The 16978-nt window shown below is 51.6% G+C and overlaps 2 protein-coding genes across 2 annotated transcripts; both read right to left on the bottom strand.

Annotated features, from left to right (window-relative positions):
- Nucleotides 1-933: 933 nt before the first annotated feature.
- On the bottom strand, nt 934-5954 carry LOC125959894 (uncharacterized). Its single transcript, XM_049692891.1, has 3 exons — nt 5798-5954; nt 1207-1393; nt 934-1125 (listed from the first exon to the last, which is right to left on the bottom strand). The coding sequence occupies exons 1-3, from the start codon at nt 5952-5954 to the stop codon at nt 1032-1034; spliced, it is 438 nt and encodes a 145-aa protein (XP_049548848.1). The 3' UTR covers nt 934-1031.
- A 7713-nt stretch (nt 5955-13667) lies between these two features.
- On the bottom strand, nt 13668-14925 carry LOC125949059 (uncharacterized). The gene is made up of 2 exons (XM_049675750.1): nt 14136-14925; nt 13668-14029 (listed from the first exon to the last, which is right to left on the bottom strand). The coding sequence occupies exons 1-2, from the start codon at nt 14378-14380 to the stop codon at nt 13963-13965; spliced, it is 312 nt and encodes a 103-aa protein (XP_049531707.1). The 5' UTR covers nt 14381-14925; the 3' UTR covers nt 13668-13962.
- Nucleotides 14926-16978: the final 2053 nt, after the last annotated feature.

The following is a 16978-nucleotide window of genomic DNA, read 5'->3' as shown; positions in this document are numbered from 1 at the left end:
CCTTGCCACCCCTCGTAATCGAAACCCACAAGCTCGCGTTCGTTTTCGTTCGCCCTTCTTCTCTCCCCATTCCGCCCTTCCCCCTCCGCAGCCGCGTCCCACAAGCTCGCGCGCGAAACCTCCTCCTCCTCTGGGTTTCTTCCGCTCTTTCCCCCGCTGCCTACGAGCGGTTTCATAGTGAGCGTCGCATTTGCCCCTTCCTCGACCCCGTCGCAGGCCGCGGGGGTTTCGTTTTCAACCTCCTCAGCCTTCCTCTCGCTGCGTCGCAGGCAGAGGGGTCTGCTCATTGTTCAGTGGGTACCACCGACCATTCACTATGGGGATACTGAGATTTTTCTCCATAGTGAGAAATGTGCTCACTATAGGGCTGCATAGTGGCACCCTTTTAGGGCCGCTATAGAGCCACCTCACCAAGGAAAGTGCCCACATAGCAGTGAGAAGACTTCTCACTATAGAAAAATCGATCCGGGATCCAGCCGCCAACGGAACGATACATACATTTGGCAAATATTTTTTCGGCCCGATTTCGTCCACTAGGGCCGGAACAAAATCGTCTCGATTTCAACCCAGATAACAGTGAGACGATCTTCTCACTATAGAAATGCTGTAGTCTTGCTCTAGTCTCGCTCTAGTCTCCGGAACAACGCGCTTATGGCAAATAACCCACGAGACTAGCTCGAGACTATAGGGGCCCAAGGAACGGAGACTAGAGCGATTCGGAGACGTGGACTGTGGTTGTCTCGCTCTCTCCTATAGCCCCCTTTCTTTCTGTCCTATACTCTTTCCCTACCCAAAATGAAGTACGCTTTGATTGGTCCGTAAGCCATCGCGCAATGGCGGTGGCGTTTATTTTTCCTAATTGTTTTGAACCCACCCCGTGACGCCATAAGACTTAGGTGATGACGTCGTCATGGTGTGACGTCATCGTGATGTGATGTCTGCCGTTCGTGCTGTTGGTGGTGGTGGCGTCGTCTTCGTCCGTCTGCATCTGGCTTGGTGGCGTCGCTGTGGCGGCGTGATCCGGGCTGCGATCATGAACGTTCCTGTTCAACCGCGTGTTCCATACGCGTACTTCGATCGTTGGCGTGTTCTGTGACCTTTAGGTTGACCGTTCGATGCAGAATGCTCGTGTACATGTCGGAGAGGAAAAAAACATATCAAAATATTAGATTACTTCCGGGGTAATGTAATGTTGTTTTATCTTACCTTGCATGTGGACTGCAGTCAACACCTACAGCTTCACAATCACTTTCCACTACATTGTCGACAAACACTTGGCTGCACTTGCACTGCACCGTCTGTGGAACGCGTGCTTCCCGGGACTTAGAAAAAATTCGACTGCCGCGATCGGGACTTTGCCGAATTTTGCTCGAGGTTGCTCCGTCTCGTTTTTCTGTTCCCTTCTCTTGCGCCCTTCCCACCCCTCGTAATCGAAACCCACAAGCTCGCGTCCGTTTTCGTTCGCCCTTCTTCTCTTCCCATTCCGCCTTTCCCCCTCCGCAGCAGCGTCCCACAAGCTCGCGCGCGAAACCTCCTCCTCCTCGCGGTTTCTTCCGCTCTTTCCCCCGCTGCCTACGAGCTGTTCCATAGTGAACGTCGCATTTGCCCCTTCCTCGACCCCGTCGCAGGCGGCGGGGGTTTCGTTTTCAACCTCCTCAGCCTTCCTCTCGCTGCGTCGCAGGCAGAGGGGTCTACTCATTGCACACTGGGAACCAATCAAACGTGACCCTTTCTCTCGCTCTCTCCTCTAGTCCCCTTTCTTTCTGTCCTATACTCTTTCCCTACCCAAAATGAAGTACGCTTTGATTGGTCGGTAAGCCATCGCGCAATGGCGGTGGCATTTATTTTCGCTAATTATTTCGAACCCACCCCGTGACGCCATAATACTTTGGTGATGACGTCGTCATGGTGTGACGTCATCATGATGCGATGTTCGCCGTTCGTGCTGTTGCTGGTGGTGGCGTCGTCTACGTTGGTTTGGTGGCGTCGCTGTGGCAGCGTGATCCGGGCTGCATACAAGAACTTTCCTGTTCGCGCTGATGATCGCTGTAGACTGCACCGCGTACACCGATCGTTGCCCAGATAACAGTGAGACGACCCAGTGAGCATTCAGTAGACCCCTCTGCCTGCGACACAGCGAGAGGAAGGCTGAGGAGGTTGAAAACGACACCCCTGCCGCCTGCGACGGGGTCGAGGAAGGGGCATATGCAACGCACACAATGGAACCGCTCGTAGGCAGCGGGGGAAAGAGCGGAAGAAACCACGAGGATGAGGAAGTTTTGCGCGCGAGCTTGTGGGACGCGGCTGCGGAGGGGAAAGGGCGGAGTTGGAAGAGAAGAATGGGGAACGAAAACGAACGCGATCTTGTGGGTTTTGATTACGAGGGGTGGGAAGGGCGCAAGAGTCGAAGGGCGATTCGAACGGCAGCGCGCAAGAGCAGGGAACAGAAAAAGGAAACGGAGCCACCTCGATCAAAATTCGGCAAAGTCCCGATCGCGGCAGTCGAAATTTTTCTAAGTCCCGGGAAGCACGCGTTCCGCAGACGGTGCAGTGCAAGTGCAGCCAAGTGTTTGTCGACAATGTAGTGGAAAGTGATTGTGAAGCTGTAGGTGTTGACTGCAGTCCACATGCAAGGTAAGATAAAACAACATTACATTACCCCGGAAGTAATCTAATATTTTGATATGTTTTTTTCCTCTCCGACATGTACACGAGCATTCTGCATCGAACGGTCAACCTAAAGGTCACAGAACACGCCAACGATCGAAGTACGCGTATAGCCGTGGCCACACGGGGCGAAAACTCTAGCGCAAACGAAAAAATTAATGCCAAAACGTTTACGCTTGCCGTTTACATGCTGTCAAACGATTATTGGTCCGTGGAGCGTAAAACCTAGCGTAAAAGCTTTTTGCAAACGGTAGGGCTCACAATATGTTCTTTTTGTTGTTTACATCGACAGTGAGTGATCATTGCTAGTGTATTCAATCCTTTTCTTCAAAAAAACGATTTTAATTTCCTCAACCCGGCCATGTAAACATATCGAAGCGCAAAAGTTTTGGTATTAATTTTTTCGTTTGCGCTAGAGTTTTCGCCCCGTGTGGCCACGGCTTATGGAACACGCGGTTGAACAGGAACGTTCATGATCGCAGCCCGGATCACGCCGCCACAGCGACGCCACCAAGCCAGATGCAGACGGACGAAGACGACGCCACCACCACCAACAGCACGAACGGCAGACATCTTATCATGATGACGTCACACCATGACGACGTCATCACCTAAGTCTTATGGCGTCACGGGGTGGGTTCAAAACAATTAGGAAAAATAAACGCCACCGCCATTGCGCGATGGCTTACGGACCAATCAAAGCGTACTTCATTTTGGGTAGGGAAAGAGTATAGGAAAGAAAGAAAGGGAGCTATAGGAGAGAGCGAGACAATCACAGTCCACGCCTCCGAATCGCTCTAGTCTCCGTTCCTTGGGCCCCTATAGTCTCGAGCTAGTCTCGTGGGTTATTTGCCATAAGCGCGTTGTTCCGGAGACTAGAGCGAGACTAGAGCAAGACTACAGCATTTCTATAATGAGAAGATCGTCTCACTGTTATCTGGGGATCTTCTCACTATAGAAATGCTGTAGGCTCGCTCTAGTCTCGCTCTAGTCTCCGGAACAACGCGCTTATGGCAAATAACCCACGAGACTAGCGCGAGACTATAGGGGCCCAAGGAACGGAGACTAGAGCGATTCGAAGACGTGGACTGTGGTTGTCTCGCTCTCTCCTATAGCCCCCTTTCTTTCTTTCCTATACTCTTTCCCTACCCAAAATGAAGTACGCTTTGATTGGTCCATAAGCCATCGCGCAATGGCGGTGGCGTTTATTTTCGCTAATTATTTCGAACCCACCCCGTGACGCCATAATACTTTGGTGATGACGTCGTCATAGTATGACGTCATCATGATGTGATGTTTGCCGTTCGTGCTGTTGGTGGTGGTGCCGTCGTGTACGTCTGCATCTGGCTTGGTGGCGTCGTTGTGGCGGCGTGATCCGGACTGCGATCATGAACGTTCCTGTTCAACCGCGTGTTCCATACGCGTACTTCGATCGTTGGCGTGGTTGACCGTTCGATGCAGAATGCTCGTGTACATGTCGGAGAGGAAAAAAACATATCAAAATATTAGATTACTTCCGCGGTAATGTAATGTTGTTTTATCTTACCTTGCATGTGGACTGCAATCAACACCTACAGCTTCACAATCACTTTCCACTACATTGTCGACAAACACTTGGCTGCACTTGCACTGCACCGTCTGCGGAACGCGTGCTTCCCGGGACTTAGACAAATTTCGACTGCAGCGATCGGGATTTTGCCGAATTTCGGTCGAGGTTGCTCCGTCTCGTTTTTCTGTTTCCTGCTCTTGCGCACTGCCGTTCGAATCGCTCCTCGACTCTTGCGCCCTTCCCACCCCTCGTAATCGAAACCCACAAGCTCGCGTTCGTTTTCGTTCGCCCTTCTTCTCTTCTCATTCCGCCCTTCCCCCTCCGCAGTCGCGTCCCACAAGCTCGCGCGCGAAACCTCCTCCTCCTCGCGGTTTCTTCCGCTCTTTCCCCCGCTGCCTACGAGCAGTTCCATAGTGAACGTCGCATTTGCCCCTTCCTCGACCCCGTCGCAGGCCGCGGGGGTTTCGTTTTCAACCTCCTCAGCCTTCCTCTCACTGCGTCGCAGGCAGAGGGGTCTACTCATTGCACACTGGGTACATTTGACAAAAATTTTGGCGGCTCGATTTCGTCTACTGGGGCCGGAACAAAATCGTCTCGATTTCAACCAATCAAACGTGACCCTTTCTCTCGCTCTCTCCTCTAGTCCCCTTTCTTTCTGTCCTATACTCTTTCCCTACCCAAAATGAAGTACGCTTTGATTGGTCGGTAAGCCATCGCGCAATGGCGGTGGCGTTTATTTTCGCTAATTGTTTTGAACCCACCCCGTGACGCCATAAGACTTTGGGGATGACGTCGTCATGGTGTGACGTCATCATGATGTGATGTCTGCCGTTCGTGCTGTTGGTGGTGGTGGCGTCGCTGTGGCGGCGTGATCCGGGCTGCGATCATGAACGTTCCTGTTCAACCGCGTGTTCCATACGCGTTCTTCGATCGTTGGCGTGGTTGACCGTTCGATGCAGAATGCTCGTGTACATGTCGGAGAGGAAAAAAACATATCAAAATATTAGATTACTTCCGCGGTAATGTAATGTTGTTTTATCTTACCTTGCATGTGGACTGCAGTCAACACTTTCCAACTGACACTCGTACTATTCGGACGTGTTCCATCTCCGCTCCGCTGTTTTTACGATCTCCAGTGATAGTTCGGTTAATTCTCGCAGTGCTGTTAACAACATTCGGGTTGATTCGAGTTCGAGCGCCGCCTAGCTCACGTTCTTGCTCGCACTCTCTCGCCGTGTGCAGGTGCATTAGTTGCACCAACTGTCGCACGCGATACTGTGGAAACGGATTCCGCCATTACCGTTGCACCCAGCGTAAGGAATACCCACCAGCGTAGGGAATACGTTGAATCATCGCAACTGGCGACGGCCGTGGCTTCGCATTCGGGCGCCGTTTCGCTGACCTCCCCTCAACATGGTGTTGGGATGCAGCCTGCTCTGGCCAACGGTTTTGCTGGCCGTGTGCACGGCAACTCCCCCTCCAATGTGCATCAGGAGCGCGGTTGCATCAGTGCTGGCTTGCCTATTGCCTCCAGTTCTCACGCTGTTAGCACACACGGCTTGGTAGCCATCTGTGATGTACCGTTATCGTCGCGTAGCCAAGCTTGTGCACCTACCGCTTCGTCTCCTGTGAGCCTAATCAGGACGTCACCGACGCGCACGGCACTACGCAGCCTTTGTACGCAGCCCTTGACCGATTCAGCCATCATTGATATAACGACACCGACTCCGGACTGCATCGCGACGCACACCGAGACACTCTCTCAACACGATCACACTCTGCCGAATGCCACTAACACGACCACGACTTCGCCACATGTACTTGCGCCAGCACTACGATTTGGATCCGGCCCGTCTCCCGCTGATGCTATGATAGCCGACTGCCTTGCCACGCCAAGGTTTTGGCTTTATCTGTCGGGCTTTAAGCCTTGCTGCACAGAAGCAAAGCTTACCGAGTATCTGAAACTGCGGCTTGGCACCAACGATATGCGGGTTCACCGACTAACCAAGGCTGGCGCTGATACGGACAGAATGTCGTATGTTTCGTTTAAAATAGGCTTACCCGCTACTCTCCGCGCGCGTGCGATGGCTTCAGCCACTTGGCCTGCGTCAATTTGCTTCGGCGAATTTATAAACCGGCCTATGCAGAGGCCTCTAGTCGCGCGTCCCACGGTGGCTGGGGACCAAGTGTTTACACCAACGGCTCGCAACTCAGTCACCTCTCTGTCGGGTTCGGCCACTCACCACGACGCTCATCACGTCCCTCGGGCATAGCGCCAGAATGGCCATTCACCTCCTGCTGTAAAGATCGACTTTACAATGTATTACCAAAACGCTCGGGGCCTTCGGACAAAAACCTCTGAACTCCGACTCGCCTCTTCAGAGGCCAATTGCGACGTCGTAATGCTTTCGGAAACCTGGCTTGACTCATCACTACCGTCCGGACTCCTATTCGACCTTTCCGAATTTAGCGTGTTTAGGTGCGATCGCTCGGTTCTAAACAGCACCAGATCGAGAGGAGGCGGCGTACTGATCGCTTGTTCGACTAAACTTCGTGCTGCTCGGATTCCCGTCACTCGTTGTTCGCTGGAGATGGTGTGGGTTCAAATCTCCCATCCATCGCGCCCACGAATATTCGTTGGCGTAGTGTATATCCCCCCCTACCTCTCAGCCGATGAGGACACATTCGAGGCCTTAGCAGAGTGCCTGAGCGACGTGTCGGCACGAATGGCCCAGAACGATCTCCTCATCCTTTGTGGTGATTTCAATCAAGCTTCGCTGCCCTGGACTGGCTCTTCATCCTCCGTGCCGGCTATCCTGCAACCAATCCCGCAGGCCAACTCTAATTCCGGCGCGGCGTTCATGGGATTGCTACAGCAATCACAACTACTCCAGATGAACGGGGTGCCGAATTACATGGGAAGATTGCTGGATTTGGTTTTAGTGAACTCGACGAGCGCGCCACTCTTATCGATCCATCCGGCTGCGTTCCAGCTCGTGAATCGTGATCCTTATCACCCTCCTCTATCATTAGTTCTTAAGCTTCCTCTTTCCGCTAGCTCTGATAACTCCTCTGCTCAATCCTCGTCTCCCGCTTTCAACTATCGCAAAACTAACTACCTCAGATTGTGCGAAATCCTTTCCCACATCGACTGGTCTTTTTTGTTTTTATGTTCGACAGTCGATGAGGCTGTGGCTCAGTTCAACGAAATCACTATTTCTTCTCTTAACGCCTGTTCTCCTCGTTACTATCCCCCTCCCCTGCCTTCGTGGTCGGACAGCACTTTGCGAAGCCTCAGTCGCGATTGCAACCGTGCTAGTCGACGTTACAACAACGATCGGTCAGCCTTTAACAGGACGATGTTTAAGCTGGCGTCAGCGGCTTACCGCCTGTACAACAGAGCGTGTTACCGGAGGTTCGTAGACAAAATTCAAGAGCGCTTCAGATCAAATCCGAATTCCTTTTGGAGTTTCGTAAACGCCCGCAGAGGGGGCTATAGTATGCCAAGCGCTATGTTTCTGGACACGGAGCAGGCTAACAATGAAACGGACATCTGTGCCCTGTTTTCAAAACATTTCGCCGGTCTGTTTGACGCTCCAATACAGGACCCATCGGCACTCGATGCTGGTCTCGCCTACACGCCGTCTGGGGTTTTCTGCGTGAACGAGCTCCCGGTTAACGTTTCAGCTGCTTTCACATCGAGCGCGTTTAAACGCCACTAATAGACGCAGCAGGTTTTTTGACGCAGAAAACACGGTTGTATCACATGAAAATATACGGAAGTGTTCACGCAACGCACCGAAAGCTATTTTTTGGAGCTTTTGAAGAGCTTAAAAGTTGGCGTTTTTTTTCGGATCTGTAAAAATCTACAGATTGTGGCAGGTTCTGAGCCGACTGTAGCAGGCTACGCAAGCAAGCCAGCGTTGCCCTTTGGTTTTGCAATTTGTTTTGGCAGGAATGTGTTGAAATCCGGGTAATAACTATTTTGCGTGAAGATTAAACTAATTATCATGATTTGATAAGGTGGCGGTAGTGATTTGGTGCTGATTTTCGTGTATTTTAAATCGACCTTCGCGCAACCTAGGTGTGAACAATAAAATAAGCTTTTGCGTCAAAAAACGCCAACTTTGGCGTTTTTAAAAATGCGCTCGATGTGAAAGCAGCTTTCATCTGTCTGCGAGGCACTCCACAACCTTCGACCGTCCTACTCGCCTGGGCCCGACGGTATCCCGGCCGCGGTACTTAAAAACTGCGCCTCTGTCCTGGCAGCTCCGCTTTCGACACTCTTCAAGATGTCCCTGGAGTCGAAAACTTTCCCGGCCTTCTGGCGTAGAGCACACCTAATTCCGATCCACAAAAAAGGGGACAAGGCGTGCGTGGCAAACTACAGGGGGATATCGCTGATCAGTAACTGCAGCAAGGTTTTCGAATCTGTGATCCACCCCTCGCTGTTAGCTGCGGTGAGCGCTTGGATCAGCCCTCGCCAGCATGGCTTCATGCCGAAACGCTCAACCGTCTCCAACCTCGTGGAATTCGTCTCCTCCACCACGTCAAGGTTAGACCAGGGCATTCAGACGGACGCCATCTACACCGACTTCAAGGCGGCCTTCGATCGTGTCCCACATGCTCTTTTGGTCGCTAAACTCAACAAGCTTGGGGTATCTCCCAACACTCTTGCATGGCTTCAGTCCTACCTCTCTGGTCGCTCGTGCAGAGTAAGGGTAGGTTCTTCCCTTTCGGAGGAAGTCTTCTGCACTTCAGGCGTCCCCCAAGGTAGTGTTCTTTCTCCTCTTTTATTTATTCTGTTCGTGAATGATATGTGCAACATCCTGCCTCCTGAGGGTCATTTGCTTTACGCTGATGACCTAAAAATCTATTCCCCAATCCACAGCATCGACGATTGTATTGCTCTGCAAGAAATCCTAGATTCTATTTCCCTCTGGTGCTCAGCCAACTTCCTCCTTCTGTGTCCTGATAAGTGTTCTGTAATCTCTTTCTCTCGTTCTCGTACGATTTCTTTTAACTACCTGCTTAACTCTGTTTCTTTGTCCCGCGTCTCCTCCGTCAGGGACCTTGGGGTGACGCTTGATCGCTGCTTAACGTTCCAGGAATATATTCAATCAGCTGTTGCAAAGGCTTTCAAGACCTTGGGGCTGATTAGGGCTATCTCGCGCGACTTCAACGATCCCAGCTGCCTTAGGTGTCTCTATTGTGCGCTCGTGAGACCAACCTTGGAATATGCAAGCATTGTATGGAACCCGTCTGGTGTAATGCTTATCTCAAAGATCGAGCATATCCAACGGAGCTTCACGCGTATAGTCCTTTGGCGCAGGGGGAGTGCTCCTGCCCTCACACTATCCTACTCTGCCCGCTGTGAGTTGCTTGGACTGCCGTCACTGGAGCTTAGACGCACAATAGCGCAGAACCTGTTCATAGGTGGCGTCCTGATGGGTAGGCTCGACGTGCCGGGCCTCCTGGCCCGTCTCCCCCTGTACTGTCCATCGCGCACTTTACGCCACCGCTCTCTCTTCCTCGTTCCCCGTCGTCGTACCCTCCACGGTACTACGGATCCCCGCCTTCGGTGTCTCCGTAGCTTCAACCTCGTCTATCACCTGTTCGATTTTCATCTCTCTTTCTCTGCTTTTCGTTTCGCCCTCTTCACTGCTCTCCACTCCTCTTCATCGATCGTCGTCTGATCGGAGTCGCGGGATTTTCGCACTCTCGGTTGTAGTTTGTTTTGCATCCTTATTCTGTTTTTCACCCTCCTGTGCCTTTCCCTCTATTATTCATAAGCTCCCGCTTCTTTATTATGTCCTCCTTAGTTTTAAGATACTGTGTCTAGCCTGACGGCGAACACTTTAAATAAATTAAATTAAATTAAATTAAACACCTACAGCTTCACAATCACTTTCCACTACATTGTCGACAAACACTTGGCTGCACTTGCACTGCACCGTCTGCGGAACGCGTGCTTCCCGGGACTTAGAAAAATTTCGACTGCAGCGATCGGGACTTTGCCGAATTTTGCTCGAGGTTGCTCCGTCTCGTTTTTCTGTTCCCTTCTCTTGCGCGCTGCCGTTCGAATCGCCCTTCGACTCTTGCGCCCTTCCCACCCCTCGTAATCGAAACCCACAAGCTCGCGTTCGTTTTCGTTCGCCCTTCTTCTCTTCCCATTCCGCCCTTCCCCCTCCGCAGTCGCGTCCCACAAACTCGCGCGCGAATCCTCCTCCTCCGCGCGGTTTCTTCCGCTCTTTCCCCCGCTGCCTACGAGCAGTTCCATAGTGAGCGTCGCATTCGCCCCTTCCTCGACCCCGTCGCAGGCCGCGGGGGTTTCGTTTTCAACCTCCTCAGCCTTCCTCTCGCTGCGTCGCAGGCGGAGGGGTCTGCTCATTGTTCAGTGGGCGCTATAGAAATGCTGTAGGCTCGCTGTAGTCTCGCTCTAGTCTCCGAAACAACGCGCTTATGGCAAATAACCCACGAGACTAGCGCGAGACTATAGGGGCCCAAGGAACGGAGACTAGAGCGATTCGAAGACGTGGACTGTGGTTGTCTCGCTCTCTCCTATAGCCCCCTTTCTTTCTTTTCTCCCGACGCCATCATGGCGCATTAAAATGCATTTGTGTGCGTTCTAGTGGGCTACGCGTGGTGCCATTTATTTTTTTATTTCGCACATCAACACCCCACATAGCAGTGAGAAGACTTCTCACTATAGAAAAATCGATCCGAGATCCAGCCGCCAACGGAACGATACATACATTTGGCAAATATTTTGGCGGCCCGATTTCGTCCACCAGGGCCGGAACAAAATCGTCTCGATTTCAACCAATCAAACGTGACCCTTTCTCTCGCTCTCTCCTCTAGTCCCCTTTCTTTCTGTCCTATATTCTTTCCCTACCCAAAATGAAGTACGCTTTGATTGGTCGGTAAGCCATCGCGCAATGGCGGTGGCGTTTATTTTCGCTAATTGCTTTGAACCCACCCCGTGACGCCATAAGACTTTGGTGATGACGTCGTCATGGAGTGACGTCATCATGATGTGATGTTTGCCGTTCGTGCTGTTGGTGGTGGTGGCGTCGTCTACGTCTGCATCTGGCTTGGTGGCGTCGCTGTGGCGGCGTGATCCGGGCTGCATACAAGAACTTTCCTGTTCGCGCTGATGATCGCTGTAGACTGCACCGCGTACACCGATCGTTGGCGCGGTTTCTTCCATCGATGCAGAATGCTTGGGCACATGTCGGAGAGAAAGAAAACTTCAAAATATTAGTTCATTTACGGAGCAACGTAATGTTGTTTTAACTTACCTTGCGGATTGCAGTCGACACCTAGAGTATCACAATCACTTTGTATCTATTTTTGTTAACTTTTCTAACACTCAACTGCACTCGCACTAGCCGAATTTCGATCGAGGTTGCTCCGTCTCGTTTTTCTGTTCCCTTCTCTTTAGCGCTGCCGCTCGAATCGACCCTCGATTCTTGCGCCCTTCCCACCCCTCGTAATCAAAACCCACAAGCTCGCGTCCGTTTTCGTTCGCCCTTCTTCTCTTCCCATTTCGCCCTTCCCCCTCCGCAGCCGCGTCCCACAAGCTCGCGCGCGAAACCTCCTCCTCCTCGCGGTTTCTTCCGCTCTTTCCCCCGCTGCCTACGAGTTGTTCCATAGTGAACGTCGCATTTGCCCCTTCCTCGACCCCGTCGCAGGCCGCGGGGGTTTCGTTTTCAACCCAAGGAACCAAGGAGAACAAATTTTGGGGGATTCAGAATGCCCATCAGAACGTCTGATGAGAACGCTGAATCCCCCAAAATAGTTCTCATTTTGTCCGCAGCCTGCCCCCACAGTATATATTGTGTACATGTGATATATATATTTATTTTCTACAAATATATGTATAACACCAAATTTTATTTGAAAAAATTATGATTTTTTTAAATTATATATAAATTACACTAATTTACCCATAAAAATCACCCTCTTATCTCCGCGATGCCGTGCGCCCCTTTCCGGAGCGGGCTTTGGTATTAGTATGGGGTCACCGTGGTACCCGTACCTGGCAGTGACGGTGGTGCTGGGCCACCGTACTCCATGCCGAGGTTATGCGGATGATAGGGTCGAGGAGTGCCGGCACCGTTTGTTATCTGCATTGTCCGTTCATCCGATGATGCAACGAGTTGCTGTCGATTACGGTGGTGATGGTGATGATGGTAATCGGTCGGGGTCCCACTGTACGAATCGTTCGGTTCTGATCGCTTTAACGAACCGTTCAATGAGGCTGGGGAGGAGAGCGCATATCCTTGGCCAATGCATGATGTGGATGGAGGCTGTCAAGAAGAGAAAGGAGGAAAGAGAATGAGAATGAAGCAGACCACCGGTATAAAGACTTACCTTTACTCGCTGTTTTCGTAAGCAGCATCCGATGAGGTACCGTTGCTGAACCTCACTGTGATGCTGATTCCCAGATAACAGTGAGACGATCTTCTCACTATAGAAATGCTGTAGTCTTGCTCTAGTCTCGCTCTAGTCTCCGGAACAACGCGCTTATGGCAAATAACCCACGAGACTAGCTCGAGACTATAGGGGCCCAAGGAACGGAGACTAGAGCGATTCGGAGACGTGGACTGTGGTTGTCTCGCTCTCTCCTATAGCCCCCTTTCTTTCTGTCCTATACTCTTTCCCTACCCAAAATGAAGTACGCTTTGATTGGTCCGTAAGCCATCGCTCAATGGCGGTGGCGTTTATTTTTCCTAATTATTTCGAACCCACCCCGTGACGCCATAAGACTTAGGTGATGACGTCGTCATGGTGTGACGTCATCATGATGTGATGTCTGCCGTTCGTGCTGTTGGTGGTGGTGGCGTCGTCTTCGTCCGTCTGCATCTGGCTTGGTGGCGTCGCTGTGGCGGCGTGATCCGGGCTGCGATCATGAACGTTCCTGTTCAACCGCGTGTTCCATACGCGTACTTCGATCGTTGGCGTGTTCTGTGACCTTTAGGTTGACCGTTCGATGCAGAATGCTCGTGTACATGTCGGAGAGGAAAAAAACATATCAAAATATTAGATTACTTCCGGGGTAATGTAATGTTGTTTTATCTTACCTTGCATGTGGACTGCAGTCAACACCTACTGCTTCACAATCACTTTCCACTACATTGTCGACAAACACTTGGCTGCACTTGCACTGCACCGTCTGTGGAACGCGTGCCTCCCGGGACTTAGAAAAATTTCGACTGCCGCGATCGGGACTTTGCCGAATTTTGCTCGAGGTTGCTCCGTCTCGTTTTTCTGTTCCCTTCTCTTGCGCGCTGCCGTTCGAATCGCCCTTCGACTCTTGCGCCCTTCCCACCCCTCGAAATCGAAACCCACAAGCTCGCGTTCGTTTTCGTTCGCCCTTCTTCTCTTCCCATTCCGCCCTTCCCCCTCCGCAACAGCGTCCCACAAGCTCGCGCGCGAAACCTCCTCCTCCTCTGGGTTTCTTCCGCTCTTTCCCCCGCTGCCTACGAGCGGTTTCATAGTGAGCGTCGCATTTGCCCCTTCCTCGACCCCGTCGCAGGCCGCGGGGGTTTCGTTTTCAACCTCCTCAGCCTTCCTCTCGCTGCGTCGCAGGCAGAGGGGTCTACAAAATGCACACTGGGTTAGAATGGTGGTGGTGATGGAGCGGATGATGCGTCAGTGCATGCCGCAGCAATTCATTGTGGATCCGTTCGTCGGATGACGAGCAGCAGCTGCTACCATTCCCGATCAGCAGAGGGGACCCCTCATTGACGATCAGGGCCGTAGCCGATCGGTCTCCCGCGCTGCGGTGATGTGATAGCCGGTGGCGTGCTACGGGTTAGAGATCATTGTTATCATTCATTACGGGGTAGAGATCATTGTTATCATTTGTATGTAAAAACCCTGTTCGCACTTCCTCGGCGCCGGCGCCACTTACCCATTACGGAAGGAGTTTTCGATGACAATTTTCGGTCCATGCTTCAGGGCAAGCACCGCTGTAGTCGCATTGATGTCCTCTATCGTCTCCGCACTCCACTCACCACCGGCGATTTCCTTCGGCACACCACCGGCACCATTCACGTATGGCGTACGGGCTGGCAACGGAGCATCACTGTTCGAAAGGTGAGCGCATCCTTCACCTCCCCCATTCTGCGTACCGGTAACTAGCACTCCACGTAACATCGGATGAGGTACTTGCACCGGCTGCTGTGTCTACTGCACATGATGTACCGAATGCTGCTATTGCGCCCGATGATGATGCACGACCGGCGTACTTACCTCATCCCATAGCCTTTCTTATCATCCGGTGTTCCTTCATAATATCAGTAACTGCGTCACGATCACGATGCTGCGGATGCTGCGGCGGACAAAAAACAAACACGTATTTTCGGTGAACTACACTTACCTCAGCTTACTACGATGGTACACTACTGTTTCACTTATTTTACACTACATTTTTTCACTAATTTAAACGTTTTTTCACTTGTTTTAACAAGCGAAGATGCAACCGACGTTGTTGTTGTTTCAGGAATTTTCGTGAAATTGAAACGTCAAACCGATCATAAAAGAACTGTTTGAGCCTTCAAGGGGATTTCGTGTTCTCATAGGAGAACTGTTTGAGCCTTTGAGGGGATTTGGTGTTCTGATTGTTGTCAGCAGCAGAACTGTTGGAGCCTTCAGGGGGATTTATTGTTCTCCTCATGAGAACTGAAGGCTACCTATGGTTGCTTGGGAACCTTCTCAGCCTTCCTCTCGCTGCGTCGCAGGCGAAGGGGTCTGCTCATTGTTCAGTGGGAGGTATTGGGGATCTCCATCTCTCTTACTCCCCTCTGTTTCTCTCTGTGTTCTGTTCTCCCTTTCTCCTTCTCGCTCAGAGCTGGGAACTCCAGCTGTTTCCTCCCACATAGCAGTGAGAAGACCTGCCCACTGAACAATGAGTAGACCCCTCTGCCTGCGACGCAGCGAGAGGAAGGCTGAGGTGACTGAAAACGAAACCCCCGCGGCCTGCGACGGGGTCGAGGAAGGGGCAAATGCAACGCTCACTATGGAACCGCTCGTAGGCAGCGGGGGAAAGAGCGGAAGAAACCGCGCGGAGGAGGAGGATTCGCGCGCGAGTTTGTGGGACGCTGCTGCGAAGGGGCAAGGACGGAATGGGAAGAGAAGAAGGGCGAACGAAAACGAACACGAGCTTGTGGGTTCCGATTACGAGGGGTGGGAAGGGCGCAAGAGTCGAGGGGCGATTCGAACGGCAGTGCGCAAGAGCAGGGAACAGAAAAACGAGACGGAGCAACCTCGACAGAAATTCGGCAAAATCCCGATCGCGGCAGTCGAAATTTTTCTAAGTCCCGGGAAGCACGCGTTCCGCAGACGGTGCAGTGCAAGTGCAGCCAAGTGTTTGTCGACAATGTAGTGGAAAGTGATTGTGAAGCTGTAGGTGTTGACTGCAGTCCACATGCAAGGTAAGATTAAACAACATTACATTACCGCGGAAGTAATCTAATATTTTGATATGTTTTTTTCCTCTCCGACATGTACACGAGCATTCTGCATCGAACGGTCAACCACGCCAACGATCGAAGTACGCGTATGGAACACGCGGTTGAACAGAAACGTTCATGATCGCAGCCCGGATCACGCCGCCACAGCGACGCCACCACCACCAACAGCACGAACGGCAGACATCACATCATGATGACGTCACACCATGACGACGTCATTCCCAAAGTCTTATGGCGTCACGGGGTGGGTTCAAAACAATTAGCGAAAATAAACGCCACCGCCATTGCGCGATGGCTTACCGACCAATCAAAGCGTACTTCATTTTGGGTAGGGAAAGAGTATAGGACAGAAAGAAAGGGGACTAGAGGAGAGAGCGAGAGAAAGGGCCACGTTTGATTGGTTGAAATCGAGACGATTTTGTTCCGGCCCTAGTGGACGAAATCGGGCCGCCAAAATATTTGCCAAATGTATGTATCGTTCCGTTGGCGGCTGGATCTCGGATCGATTTTTCTATAGTGAGAAGTCTTCTCACTGCTATGTGGGTGTCACTATAGGAAAATCGATCCGAGATCCAGCCGCCATCGGAACGATTCATACATTTGGCAAATATTTTGGCGGCTCGATTTCGTCTACTGGGGCCGGAACAAAATCGTCTCGATTTCAATCAATCAAACGTGACCTGTTGACTCGCTCTCTCCTCTAGTCCCCTTTCTTTCTGTCCTATACTCTTCCACTACCCAAAATGAAGTACGCTTTGATTGGTCGGTAAGCCATCGCGCAATGGCGGTGGCGTTTATTTTCGCTAATTGTTTTGAACCCACCCCGTGACGCCATAAGACTTTGGGGATGACGTCGTCATGGTGTGACGTCATCATGATGTGATGTCTGCCGTTCGTGCTGTTGGTGGTGGTGGCGTCGCTGTGGCGGCGTGATCCGGGCTGCGATCATGAACGTTCCTGTTCAACCGCGTGTTCCATACGCGTTCTTCGATCGATGCTCGGGCACATGTCGGAGAAAAAGATAACAAACAAAAGTTGTTAAATCACTTGCATCTTCACAATGTCATCTTTTCTTACCTTGCATGTAAACTGATGTTGTCACTCACAAAATCACTATCACTTTCCGCAACACTTTCTCTGCTACACATTTGGCTATGTCCCAGAACGACGCCGACTCTGAAATTTTGTAAGTCCCGGTGCGTGCTTCCCGGGACTTAGACAAATTTCGACTGCCGCGATCCGGACTTAGCCGAATTTCGATCGGGGTTGCTCCGTCTCGTTT

The sequence above is a fragment of the Anopheles darlingi genome, chromosome X (genome assembly GCF_943734745.1).
Source record: "Anopheles darlingi chromosome X, idAnoDarlMG_H_01, whole genome shotgun sequence".
NCBI classification, from domain to species: Eukaryota; Metazoa; Arthropoda; class Insecta; order Diptera; family Culicidae; genus Anopheles; species Anopheles darlingi.
This window is presented reverse-complemented; position numbering and strand designations above follow the sequence as displayed.